The sequence below is a fragment of the Mytilus galloprovincialis genome, chromosome 12 (assembly GCF_965363235.1).
Source record: "Mytilus galloprovincialis chromosome 12, xbMytGall1.hap1.1, whole genome shotgun sequence".
Lineage (NCBI taxonomy): Eukaryota > Metazoa > Mollusca > Bivalvia > Mytilida > Mytilidae > Mytilus > Mytilus galloprovincialis.
Window position 1 is genome coordinate 4,938,568 of NC_134849.1, and position 15,065 is coordinate 4,953,632.

At 31.7% G+C, this 15,065-nt stretch overlaps 1 protein-coding gene across 1 annotated transcript in view; it reads right to left on the reverse strand.

Annotated features, from left to right (window-relative positions):
• Window positions 1–204: 204 nt before the first annotated feature.
• The window catches only part of LOC143055345 (uncharacterized), a 42,052-nt gene continuing 27,191 nt past the window's right edge, over window positions 205–15,065 (reverse strand). Inside the window, exons 4-9 of the mRNA XM_076228475.1 lie at window positions 8,205–8,447; window positions 7,424–7,630; window positions 6,565–6,707; window positions 5,783–5,828; window positions 5,008–5,136; window positions 205–4,356 (exon numbers count right to left, since the gene is read on the reverse strand). Of these exons, the coding sequence (XP_076084590.1) occupies window positions 4,193–4,356; window positions 5,008–5,136; window positions 5,783–5,828; window positions 6,565–6,707; window positions 7,424–7,630; window positions 8,205–8,447 (932 nt within the window). The 3' untranslated portion in view covers window positions 205–4,192. The remainder of the gene's footprint in view (window positions 4,357–5,007; window positions 5,137–5,782; window positions 5,829–6,564; window positions 6,708–7,423; window positions 7,631–8,204; window positions 8,448–15,065) is intronic.

The following is a 15,065-nucleotide window of genomic DNA, read 5'->3' on the forward strand; positions in this document are numbered from 1 at the left end:
ATTTTATTTCATGTTGGAGCCCTTCATAGCTGACTGTGTAAGGTATGGGTTTTTCTCATTGTTAAAGGCCTTACAGTGGCCTATAATTGCTAACATGCTCTTTATTTGAACTTTTGTGGATTGTTGTCTCATTGGCAATCATACCACATCTCCTTATTTTTGTATCATCCTGAAATATCCATATAAGTAAAACAGAAGCCATAATTGAAAATAAGACATTTATTTCATGTTATTTATGTACAGTTTATGAAAATGAGGTAACTATATTTGGAAGAACAGAATGGTCGTCAGAACAGATGAAGTTTGAAGATCAACATAGTTATTCTCAATTGGTAAGAGGTAGATTATAATGCTATAATTTATACACTGCAAATTTTGGTAAATATTTCAAATGTCTTGCTTATAACTCTTTATTTTTAAGTAAAATGGTTTTAGTGACAAGTCTTCACTAATTGTAATTTTTTTTAAAAGCATTAACCGATAAAGTAGGAGTAGATTTTTACTTAAAGGAAATTGCAAATTTAAGTAGATATTTTAAGTTTATGCATTAATGTAGAAATGTGACATCATAGTAAAAATAAGTATCATAGAAAACTACATTGTTGGTAAACATTTTTTTTTTTACAGAAACATTAGTATATTTATACGCCATAACTCATGGTGGTGCTCCTAATTAAAGGAGGCTCATATGGAGACAAGCTAAACTGGTGTTCTATTATTATTTAAACAGCATATTTTAAGTTATTTTACTGAAAAGACATAAGTCCTGGAAATTAATTGTGACTGTCAGACTTATAAAAAACACCAACTTTGACCTTGGACCATGTTGACCTTCGTTGGACCTGATTTTCTATGGAAAGTTATGGTAACCTTATAGAAGGTTTTTGTCTTTGTTCTAAAAGTAACTCAACAACACAAATAATATCACAAAATAAAATATTGGTATTTAGAAAATTTGTATTTATAACTCACATTTTTCATAAGGTTTTTCACTAAAAACAATTATGGTTGATGTGTGAAATGAAATTATAAAACCACCCAACTGTTAAAAAAATGCTGCTTTTGTTCATCTTTTAAAAAACAAGACATGATTATTGGAAGATATATTTCCCTATAATCCTATGTATTCCTTGAAAAAATCTTCTTCAAAATTACAGGCTCAAAAAATATTATAGGTCATCAAAAATTATTATTTGAGGATTTTTTTTTTTATTGTTTTGAAAGTCTATTCCTTGATGTCTTTAGATAAGCTGTTAATTTTTCTTCTCTTTTGTAAATCATATTATCATTTTCATGTACAGGATATGTTGTGGTTATAGGAAAAAATATCTCCAATAATTTTCGGTGGGATTATCAATATATATACATACAAATCTTTTAAGTTTACTCTTTTTGAAATATTATTAAACAATGGTTCATTTGGTAAAATATAGCAGAATTAAAACAACAATACATAAAAATTATTTGCCCTAATTAAAATTATTTATATGTTGACATTTTTCAGATTTTTCAAGATTTTTTGTTTTTAAGATTTCGTTATTATAGCAAAAATTTTGTTTAACACAAGTATTATATATCAATTTGTTGCAATCTAGATTCCAAAAAGTTATGAGTGTCAATTGTCTGACAAAAGGTTACTATATCAAAGTACAAAATGATAAACAACTGAAATTTTCTCTTCTACAAGAAATAAATATAATCTGGTCCTTTCTATTCTTCACTATTGTTCTGATACAAGTGAAAAACTGTCAACATATAAATCAAACGAAATTACAATATTACTTCCCTGTTCTATAAATAGATCTAACTATGGGTACATTCTATGTTTGTATCAAATATTTTAAGCACTATCATAAAAACTTGTGTCAAATCACAAATAAAAACAACGATTTAGTTTGTTTTGCTTCATTTCAGAACTCTTCTAAGTCTTTTTCTGAAAATTTTGATAATTCTGTATTCATTTGAACCCCTAAGATCTTTAAGGTAAAGAAGAAAAGAGAGATTTTTTTTTACAGATATTCATAAAGTGACATAATTGTCTATATATGACTAACAAGCAGATTAAAATCCTGTGGTTTACCTCAAAGGAAGTTCAAAGTTCATACAGCAACCACATGTACATCAAATATTTATTGCTGTATGACAAATAATTATCACCTATGTTATTTATAAGTGATATCATGAAGTATTTTTTTATCTGGAGAAAAAATTATATTGATAAATGAATTTTAGAATTTCAAGATTCTTGTGATCTTTCACATCTTCAAAGTATCACAGCTGAGATTATTTTAAAGCAGGCACAAAGTAACTTATAAAAAATACATTAAGTGCATTAAAAAAATCTTTAAGAATTCTTTCGACTTTTCTGAATAAAGATTGTTTAGATAGTCTGCTATTTATATTGTATTTTTACTTTGTATCCAAACGAAAATAAATGAATCAAATTAAATGTTTTCTTTTTTGGAATGTTGCTAAAAATGAAAAAAAAGAAAACAAGTTAAAATTTTATTCTACAATTGTTAAAATACATATTCTTATGGTTTTTTTTGTATGCTTGTATAATATTACATCAAAGTTAAACAAATAAGTGTGTCTAAAAAGAAACAATGATGGTAAAAATTTCATTCATTTTAAAAAATACTCAATAAAAATATAACTAATTTGGTACAACCTTAAACCACAAAAAATGTTTTAAAGATACAAACCACATTGCATACTTTTACAACCAAATTAAAACATCATTTTTTAACTTAAAAAGTCGTCTTGTAAAATATATCAACATTTGTGTAAAATTCAATTGTTTTGTAAAAGGAGTTTGTAAAAAAAATTCTAAAAGCTATAAATTTTTGTTCATGAATTTTTTGTTTAAACCGTTACCACCTTGACAGAGGAAATAGGGATTCCTATGTTATTCATACATTATAATAACAATATAAAAAATTGAAATTCATTGCATATTTTCACACATTAAAGCTATTTTGCCATCATGATGGTTAAACTGTTTCAATATATAGCTATCTTGTCTTCTGTTCCTCATAAGCTGATTTGATGTAAGAGGTCTGAGTTTTTTCAAAGACAGAATTTTAATTTTTAAAGACATTTGCTTTTCTGGAATTTTTTTTGTAAAATTTAAAAGTTTAAAGTAGCTGGTTGATTCATTGCATTGAATTTCAATTTTCCAATAATACATTACATACAATGACATACATGATCAATATTGTACATTTTCAATGTCTACATGATGAAAAAACATATAAATATAAAACTAAAACAAATACAATTTAAAAATCTTACTCTCTTGTTACATATTTACAAAAATTTTCAAGTAAAAATTGTTTTTCTATTGAGATACACAAAAATTGTCTTTCTAAAAAAAATCACTTTTTTTCTTGAGCTTTCATCATGGTTTGATGAAGGCGTCATTTTCCATAATTTTTTCTAAAACTTTTCCCTTTGTTCAATCTTGTGTATTTCCAATCTACTAAAATCACACATATATCTAATATGGGTATTATCACTAGCACGTCCATGCATATCTTTACAGCATATCTAGAATGAAATAAAGGTTTATCTTTCTTTCTGATGAATCTCCCTGATAGTTATTATAGTTCCTACTCCTGAAACTACTACACACATTGTGACCAAATAAAATGGCATTACAAAACATATCATATCATTAATATATATTGAAAATATTAAAGGACCTATAATTCAACCCTTACTTACAACATTTTATGGAGTGCAACTGTTGATTTGATTTGATTAACTACTACATGTGAAATCTTGTAAAATTATATCCACTATTCATTCTACATCAACATACAGTTTGTTTAATAAAGTTGTTATGCTGCATAAAAAAAAGCAACTTCACTTTTTTGAGTAACGAAATACTGTAGAATGAATAACATACATTTATATGTATCGAAAAAAAACAGAAGATATATTTAATATTAGTACACATAGCTACATCATCTGAATATACAATGTACCAATATAAATATTACATTAGTTTTAAACACTAATTTTCTCTTTGTTAGTATGTAAACTCAGTTTTAAATTCAAACTATTTAAAGCTCAAATGATCACATTAGCAACATTTTCCCCTTTATACGAATTACGTCCCCTTTCCCGTAAAACAGATCTATATTTAGAACATATTGTTTTTAAGTGCACCAAGTTGAGTGTGTACAGTTTATGCATAAAATTCCTTCTCAGGAGCCTTCATATATGAATAGTTTGTGTATCTTTGTTCTTCCAATGGATAGCTTCCTTCGTCCTTCTTTCTCATTCTGTAGATTATGAACATGACCAGTAAGATGGCACATAATAATCCTACCACTGATCCACCAATCACAGCTGGAATACAAATCATGAATACTCATAAGAGAATGGAAATTTCAGTGTTGATTAGACTTCATGAATATCAGTAATGTGTTTGAAGAATTGCCACCGTCAGTGATTTGATGGCTGTCAATGCAGTTTTACTGGCAAAGCAGAGCCTATCCATTATAACATTATTAGCAACTATTAAATCATAAATTGACCAAACCCAGATGATGTCCCCACTTTTTTAGAACAATAAAAGTGACGACACTTTCAAACTTGATCTGTGTTTTATCATGTTTATGGTAATACACACTGTGTACAAGTTTCATAACATTTGGTTGAGGCAAACTTAAGTATGAAAACAGTAACGTAAAATTTGTAATTATAGAACGGTAAAAGTGTTGCTACTGAAATTCAAAACTTGATCAGTGTTTTGTGGTTATATACATTATGTTTAAGTTTTATAACATTAGTTTGAGACAAACTTAAAGTTAGAGAACAGAAACCAAATTAGGGACATGTATACATACTGACAGACTGAAAAAGGTAACATTAAATGCCCCCTTCACCAAGTTAAAGTGGTGGGGCATAAAAAAATTTGCTTAACTACCAAATTTTTTTCAAGCATGTTTGCAGAAAGGCAGGTATCTATTATCATTTTTGTTACAAGTTCACACATACCTGCTAATATTCCTGGACTAGCCATAATCTGTAAAAATGTAGTTTTTTGAGCCTCTGGTCTATCTGGCCTTATATTTTCTGATTTATCAATATTAGTGTTGTCCTCAGATTCAGTATCAAATTTACCACCTGTAAAAGATATCAACAATATTGGTGTCTGGAAAAGTCATTTATATAGCGTACTAACTCACCAGAAATTTGACAAAAGGATTGTGGTATATAAATGATTCATCTGCCCAACCATAATTCAACAGCACTGAAAATTAGGGTAAAATAAGGAAACATAACAGAGATCTTATTTCAATCCAAATGAAACCTTCCTTACAACGATTTCCTCTATGTATAGGTATTTTATGTCTGAAAGTTGTTATCTAATTTCTGAAGTCATTTCTATCTATTTGTTTTAAAGTCACTGCGATTTTTCAACCATACTTGAGATAATTCTTCTGCCAGTTTTTGAGGTGGACAACTATGGAATTTTAGAAGGATAAACAATCCAACAATATACTTTTTGTGTAATGATTCTTCCTCATGCATGGGTTCACCTTGCTTGAAATGATGAAAGGTTATAACCATTTGAATTTTAAGTCAAAGGTCATCTATAAGAAAGTTAAATGTCAAAGCATCAATGTAATGAATGGAAGGTCCTTGACCTCTGCTATATAAAAATTCAAAGACTTCATCCAGAAAAGTTAGGTCCTTGACATCTGACCCATTTATTTGAACCCCTGACCTGCAAACCACAGATACAAATTTCATAATATATGCGACTTACCTCCAATATTGACATCAACAGAAGTTGGTGTTCTGTCATCAGTATCCTGGAGAAAAAGAGGGTAAACAAATTATTACAAGTTAATTAAGATTTCAAATTGGAAATTATTTTTTGTTATCATTTATAAAAACAATTTATGAGCTTACAATACAAAACTATAATAAGTGCAAAACAGAAATTGTGAGAGAAAAAAAAAAAAACCAATTTAAATTATTCTGAAGAAAAAGTAATTCTAATTTCCTAATTGCTAGACATAGAAGTAGAATCAGATAAATAAAACTCATCAAATTTCCTTTTTTTGGGTATAAAATGTGTTTTGAGAATGTTTAATTGAATTTGAATTTGCATTATTTTTGCTAATATGCTTGGTCTATATGCCATTTTGTGCTTCTTTGTTACATATTTGTATGTTTTTTTAGTGATTAAAATTATAACATGATGTTGACTGCTGTATTTTTGATTTTTAACCTATAATGTTGGTTTGTTTAGTTCAGGCATTGTTGTCAATATAATGGAATTTGATGTGACTGTCATACAAGTGAGAGGTTCAGCTAGCTATAAAACCAGGTTCAATCCATGATTTCTACACAGGAGAAAATGTCTGTACCAAATCAGGAATATGACAGTTCTTGTCCATATGTTTGATGTGTTTGAGCTTTTGATTTTGCCATTTGATTAAGGACTTTCCATTTTGAATTTTCCTCGGAGTTCAGTGTTTTTGTGATTTTACTTTTTTTTATAACCAATGGTAAGAATGATCAAGGTGTTATGCTTTGACTTACTGTTTCGTCACTTTTGTCACCATGATTGTATATTGGTTTATCATCAATGACTTTTTTGGTAGTTTCTGGATTATATGGGAAGGGTGTCTCTGGGGCCTTTGTCATTTCCAGTAATGGGGGAGCCATTGTTCCCTTTATTGTTTCTAAAAATAGAAATTATATAATCATTGTTAAAAATCTTTAACATATAAAGAATTTGCAAGAAAATAGTAAAATCTATCTGTTTGGTCTAAACAAAATTTACTATCCTTTAAAATTGACACTAAACACAATAAATATTTCAGATGTATATAATGGAATACAAACAACATTTTGTTTTCTTTCTGAATTGTAGAATATTTAAAATTGCATATAATCTAGAGCATGGATGACACATAATTGTTAATCAGTTACAGTGATAATGTGTCATTTCTTAAATTAGTTTGTGGTGTGAACCTGACTTAGACACTTGAAATTTGTTGAATGAAATCTTAAACAAAAGCAATAATATACTGTTGTAATGATTATACAATATGCATACATATCTTGCTGTATTTTTTTTATTTTGGTTCAAAATTTAATTTTTCAAAGTAAAGTGTGACATCCATTTCTGCTGAACTAGAAAACATTATTGTGTAAGGACAGCTCCATTCTTAATTGACTAGGATTGTAAGTTTTCCTAACGAAGGTCAGTGGTCTTCTCCAGCCACTCAGGCTTCCTCCACTAATATAAACTGGCTGCCACAAAGTAGCCAAAAAGCAGTGCTTAAAAATGGTTTTAAAACACCCTAAATCTAAAATCAATGTGGTCCAAAGTATACTCAACCAAGAAGTACCAATGTAGGAAATATTCTTTCTTATAATAATAAATAAATAATACCTTCACAAGCAAGAGATTTCTGCCAGGTTGTCATGGATACTCGTGTTCCCATTCTTTCAATTCCATTTTTGTCAACACACCAACATTCTCTAACATGACACTGAACCTTTTCATATTCCCCGTTAAATGTACAGCGTGCTTGTCGTGCTCCTAATAATCCACTACTCGTCTTTAATAGTTCGAAAACACAAGGTTTCAAATTTTTTCCTGGAAAAGAAGGAAAATAATTTGTAATAATTTCTTAAATTTTGTACAAAGTAATAAAACAAATTCATGAGATCCTAAATTTGTTAAAGAGCAATAAACTAATCCATGAGATGAAAAACTTTTGTGTATTTTAACCATTGGCTATTTCTTGGCTTTATAACTATTCATTTGTTAAAACATGTCAAATTGCAAGAATTGGAAATAATTTCTCTAATGGTTTCATTGACAGTTAGATGAAGGCAATTATATGATATGTGTAAAAGGTCTACCTTTCTTGAATTTTTTTTTCATATTAGAGAAAGAAAAAAAAACCCACATAATGAGAATGATGAGTTCTCAATTTTACTTGGTATGTATGCATTTTCCTGTTTGAATGGTTTTACACTAGTAATTTTTGGGGCCCTTTATAGCTTGCTGTTCAGTGTGAGTCAAGGCTCCGTGTTGAAGGCTATACTTTGACCTATAATGGTTTACTTTTATAAATTGTGACTTGGATGGACAGTTGTCTCATTGGCACTCATACTACATCTTCTTATTTCTATATGTACATAAATAATACTTTGTGTCCCCCTACCTTCATGACAATCTGGGACCTCTGGTTCTGTCATTTGTGAGCCTGGTATTTCTCTTCCCTTAGAATCCACACACCAACATTTTTTAGACCCAACTTTCCCTTCACACTGCCGTTTTTCATATTCACCAGTTATCGTACATTCAGGAATATAGAAATCAGAAGAGAAAGTTTTTGTTGATGATCGTAGCTGTTGACAGGCTGTCATCTTAATTGTTGTTGGAGCTTTTGTTGTGATAAGATCGACTAAAATAAAAAAAAGATTTTATTTATAGATAATTTACAATGGAAACAAAGTGCATTTATTAGACATAGTGAGGTATCATTTTAACCGCCATCTTGATTAAATTGATCAACTTGTTTTTTGGAAGTCAAATCAAAACATATCAATGCACACAAAAAATATATACTGTGTATTCATTATTATTCTGGTATACCAATTTTTTGTGGGTTTTATGGGTTCAAGTAAACCACTAATTCAAATATATCTATTAACACCTGTGGTTTAGCATCTAATAATTAGCACCTTGTTAACAAATTGTAAGCCTACATGTAATTGTAACGCTTCAGAAAATATCTCTCAAAATTCTTTTCAAAGTCTGAAGTGGCAAATTGCTTAATGCAAAATTCTCTATTCTTCACATCAACATACTAGTCTCCAAAATGTATCATAAAATTACAATAAAATAAAAATAAACTCGACTTATCCATAAAATATCTATCATTGGTACTCCCTCCGACTTCTCATTCTAACACTATAATGGTAGTAAGTAATTACATGATAAGGATAAATGTGTGTTTTATGTAATTAATGTTTTCTGTGGATACTAGTATTTAAAAATAAGGAGGATTATGGGTAATTTAATTTTTTGTACAACCAAGGTTACTCTATAATGGTAGAAAGTTTGTCACATGATAAGTATAAATGTGTGTTTTATGTAATTAATGTTTTCTGTGGATTTTTTCTGGGATGATATTGGTTTTACTCTGATGGTTTTCAGTCATACCATAGATTAGCACTCTCTAGAGACTTATGTTTTCTGAGGGTGGTAAAGGGTTATTTTCGTGCAACGTGATCGCTGTTTTTTATTTCACGTTCAACATGTTTTTACTTTTTTATTTGACGTTCAGTCGTGCAAGACGGGTGCCTCGTTCAACGTGTTCTGCTTATTTAATTTTACGTGCATTGTGATTTTCAAAGTCTTATTTTGCGTGCTCGGTATTTTTCAAATAAAATTCAAACACTTGGCAGGGATAGTCAAGAAATACTTTTTTAAAAGCCGTTAACCAATTATAGTATAAATGTGTATACTAAATCGGGAATATCAAGTAAAACAAAGAGTTCATATATAGAAGAAGACAGTGACTCAGTCACCAAAGGTACAAATAAAAGTATTTATTTTTCGTGCAACGTTCATAACAGAAATTATTTCACGTTCAACGTGAAATTATGTCTTATTTCTATGTTTTTTTTCGTGCAAGAACCCCCCCTTTACCACCCTCTTTTCTTAATGATTCTCTCTCAGCCTTCAAAGCAATTAACCTGTCAGACCAAGGACTGTACACTAATATACTTTTTAAGCTTGTCCTTAACAATTAGAAATGTATAGCTCCAGACAAGGTTGTAAAAAACTTCCACTATCAGAAATGAACCGATCTTTAGAAGTTTGGTGAAAATGAAATAAACAGATACTTAGAAAATGAAATAAAGAGATACTTAACGTATCACAATAATAAAAAGTCACAATCTGATATATGATACACATATCTGTATGAAGTATTTTTGTTTATTCTTCAAAAATTGCAATAAAAAATGCACAAAATAACTTCTTTCAATTTAACCTTAATTTATAGAGCAGCAATATAAGCAATATTATTGAACTGTGCACAATTTTTAGACTTTTAATTGTTATGTATGTATATGTATGGTCATATGTAATCCGTCTCTTCTAAATAAAATGTGCCATGGCAATGGATATGTTTTTGTTGCTCTCAAGCAAATATAAGTTTAGCGGCATGGGCAGGCAAGTATATATTCCCCCCATGTACGTAATATTGTACAGTACATTTAAGCTAATTTTGTTCAAATTAAACCTTGCTCTTGTTGTGTGATGAGCTGTACATGTGATCTAAGGTGAATCTGATTGCTGGTAATTTACCGTGATTGACAGTTTCCTGATATTTACGATCTTTATATAACTATATTATCTGAATATACATGTCCTTGTACAACCTATATAGGTCCATTAAAATACAATTTAGTCCATGGCTTTTGTATAGCATTTAAAATCGATTATGGCGTGTTGCATGATGATTGTGTGGAAGTGTCATACATGATGCAGTCTGAATGAGCACAATTATACACTATTTTTTAAGAATTATTCCTACTTTGGTGTAATTTATAATTATAAGCGTGTACAAGATTATTGGTTGTGTGGGCTTAAGAGTCATGATAATTACTTTAATATGTTATATAATCTTAATTTCATGTCTTTATAGTTTATACCGTGTATTTAGCTGTGAGTATAGCCTTGTAAATGCACTTAACAAAACTCCATTAAAGTCAGTCAAATTTTGTTTACTTCTTTGTTCATCCAAAAACATAAATTATTAATATACATGTCTTAAGAAATTAAAACTTAATAACCCGACACTTTAATAATAAGTTTTAACCCACCTCATAACTAATTGTAGTACCTTACAGACTATTTTTATTTGATCGCTAGTGCACATTCTTTTTCGTTTTTTTAAATAATTGACACTATAACAATTTAGGATTTTGCCCTAATATGGCATAAAGAATCACTAACCAATCAAAATAATACAAAACAGCCACAACATAAATGAATCAAAATCTAACACAAAAAAGTTTCAAATATAAAATTCATTTCTTCTTAATTCAATGGTTTTGAATGAAAATCGCCCCCACCACACAAGTACACTTAGATCAGGGATTATACAGTTAAAATTGAGCAGCCAACTTTATCTTTATTTAAAGTCGTAGTAATATTGAATTGAAAGTTTTAATCCCGAAATACTTGGATGAATAAACTTGTCACGGTTCAAATGAATTCTTTACAATTGAGGACAAGAATTTTTATTTATTTTGATATAAAAACACGCTGTTGTTGCTGTAAGGATATATGTTTTAGGGTAGTAACTTTATCAATTTAGATGTACAATGAGGGTTTAAAGTTTTAATGGTCAGATTTTGACGTCAAAGTTTAAAGTTTTAATGGTCAGCGACTACAAATGAAAACAATAAACAAGAATTTAAATATTAAAAGATTTATAACTTAACAGTATAAACACTTATGATACACATTAAATAGATCTCTTAAAATTGTTCTCTTTTGTGAAAATTCATTTTTCCCGTGTATGTATGCATTTCCCTGATCATGACCTGGACTTAGACAAAGGAAGGGAACAAATAAAGGCCATAGATTAACAGAGCTGCTGGTGTATGTAGCTGTATATATTTTCAAAAAAAAAAAAACATTTAAAGATTTTACAGTTAACTGACCACTCCCCTATGTAAGTGTAACTATATGTACTTTGTGAAACACTAGATCCATCTCTTGAAGATTCTTCAGATTTCAACACATCTTGACAACTCCACCCAAACACACATATTTTAAGTGTATATTTATAGATACTTTGTTACACATAAAATCCATCTATATATGAAAAGGCTTACTCCAACAATCTTAAACCTCTCCCCATACATTGCCATACATCCAAACTCATGATTTAAGTGAACTTTCAACTAATTTCCATAGTTTGATGTATATGTTACAACACTGCCCAAGGTTAGGGAAGACCTCAAAAAATTTTTACTCTGCCACAGATTAGAACCCCCCTAAAAGCACACACATTTTATGGTGTACTAAACTTACTCTTTCCCACACCAGATCCATCTCCAGACCCTGACCCAAAGTCTATCAGATTATTTTATGGTGTACTAAACTTACTCTTTCCCACACCAGACCCATCTCCAAACCCTGACCCAAAGTCTATCTGATTATTTTATGGTGTACTAAACTTACTCTTTCCCACACCAGACCCATCTCCAGACCCTGACCCAAAGTCTATCAGATTATTTTATGGTGTACTAAACTTACTCTTTCCCACACCAGACCCATCTCCAGACCCTGACCCAAAGTCTATCAGATTATTTTATTGTGTACAGTACTTACTCTTTCCCACACCAGATCCATCTCCAGACCCTGACCCAAAGTCTATCAGATTATTTTATTGTGTACAGTACTTACTCTTTCCCACACCAGATCCATCTCCAGACCCTGACCCAAAGTCTATCAGATTATTTTATTGTGTACAGTACTTACTCTTTCCCACACCAGATCCATCTCCAGACCCTGACCCAAAGTCTATCAGATTATTTTATTGTGTACAGTACTTACTCTTTCCCACACCAGATCCATCTCCAGACCCTGACCCAAAGTCTATCAGATTATTTTATTGTGTACAGTACTTACTCTTTCCCACACCAGATCCATCTCCAGACCCTGACCCAAAGTCTATCAGATTATTTTATTGTGTACAGTACTTACTCTTTCCCACACCAGATCCATCTCCAGACCCTGACCCAAAGTCTATCAGATTATTTTATTGTGTACAGTACTTACTCTTTCCCACACCAGATCCATCTCCAGACCCTGACCCAAAGTCTATCAGATTATTTTATTGTGTACAGTACTTACTCTTTCCCACACCAGATCCATCTCCAGACCCTGACCCAAAGTCTATCAGATTATTTTATTGTGTACAGTACTTACTCTTTCCCACACCAGATCCATCTCCAGACCCTGACCCAAAGTCTATCAGATTATTTTATTGTGTACAGTACTTACTCTTTCCCACACCAGATCCATCTCCAGACCCTGACCCAAAGTCTATCAGATTATTTTATGGTGTACTAAACTTACTCTTTCCCACACCAGACCCATCTCCAAACCCTGACCCAAAGTCTATCTGATTATTTTATGGTGTACTAAACTTACTCTTTCCCACACCAGACCCATCTCCAGACCCTGACCCAAAGTCTATCAGATTATTTTATGGTGTACTAAACTTACTCTTTCCCACACCAGACCCATCTCCAGACCCTGACCCAAAGTCTATCAGATTATTTTATTGTGTACAGTACTTACTCTTTCCCACACCAGATCCATCTCCAGACCCTGACCCAAAGTCTATCAGATTATTTTATTGTGTACAGTACTTACTCTTTCCCACACCAGATCCATCTCCAGACCCTGACCCAAAGTCTATCAGATTATTTTATTGTGTACAGTACTTACTCTTTCCCACACCAGATCCATCTCCAGACCCTGACCCAAAGTCTATCAGATTATTTTATTGTGTACAGTACTTACTCTTTCCCACACCAGATCCATCTCCAGACCCTGACCCAAAGTCTATCAGATTATTTTATTATGTACAGTACTTACTCTTTCCCACACCAGATCCATCTCCAGACCCTGACCCAAAGTCTATCAGATTATTTTATTGTGTACAGTACTTACTCTTTCCCACACCAGATCCATCTCCAGACCCTGACCCAAAGTCTATCAGATTATTTTATTGTGTACAGTACTTACTCTTTCCCACACCAGATCCATCTCCAGACCCTGACCCAAAGTCTATCAGATTATTTTATTGTGTACAGTACTTACTCTTTCCCACACCAGATCCATCTCCAGACCCTGACCCAAAGTCTATCAGATTATTTTATTGTGTACAGTACTTACTCTTTCCCACACCAGATCCATCTCCAGACCCTGACCCAAAGTCTATCAGATTATTTTATTGTGTACAGTACTTACTCTTTCCCACACCAGATCCATCTCCAGACCCTGACCCAAAGTCTATCAGATTATTTTATTGTGTACAGTACTTACTCTTTCCCACACCAGATCCATCTCCAGACCCTGACCCAAAGTCTATCAGATTATTTTATTGTGTACAGTACTTACTCTTTCCCACACCAGATCCATCTCCAGACCCTGACCCAAAGTCTATCAGATTATTTTATTGTGTACAGTACTTACTCTTTCCCACACCAGATCCATCTCCAGACCCTGACCCAAAGTCTATCAGATTATTTTATTGTGTACAGTACTTACTCTTTCCCACACCAGATCCATCTCCAGACCCTGACCCAAAGTCTATCAGATTATTTTATGGTGTACAGTACTTACTCTTTCCCACACCAGATCCATCTCCAGACCCTGACCCAAAGTCTATCAGATTATTTTATGGTGTACAGTACTTACTCTTTCCCACACCAGATCCATCTCCAGACCCTGACCCAAAGTCTATCAGATTATTTTATTGTGTACAGTACTTACTCTTTCCCACACCAGATCCATCTCCAGACCCTGACCCAAAGTCTATCAGATTATTTTATTGTGTACAGTACTTACTCTTTCCCACACCAGATCCATCTCCAGACCCTGACCCAAAGTCTATCAGATTATTTTATTGTGTACAGTACTTACTCTTTCCCACACCAGATCCATCTCCAGACCCTGACCCAAAGTCTATCAGATTATTTTATTGTGTACAGTACTTACTCTTTCCCACACCAGATCCATCTCCAGACCCTGACCCAAAGTCTATCAGATTATTTTATTATGTACAGTACTTACTCTTTCCCACACCAGATCCATCTCCAGACCCTGACCCAAAGTCTATCAGATTATTTTATTGTGTACAGTACTTACTCTTTCCCACACCAGATCCATCTCCAGACCCTGACCCAAAGTCTATCAGATTATTTCATTGTGTACAGTACTTACTCTTTCCCACACCAGATCCATCTCCAGACCCTGACCCAAAGTC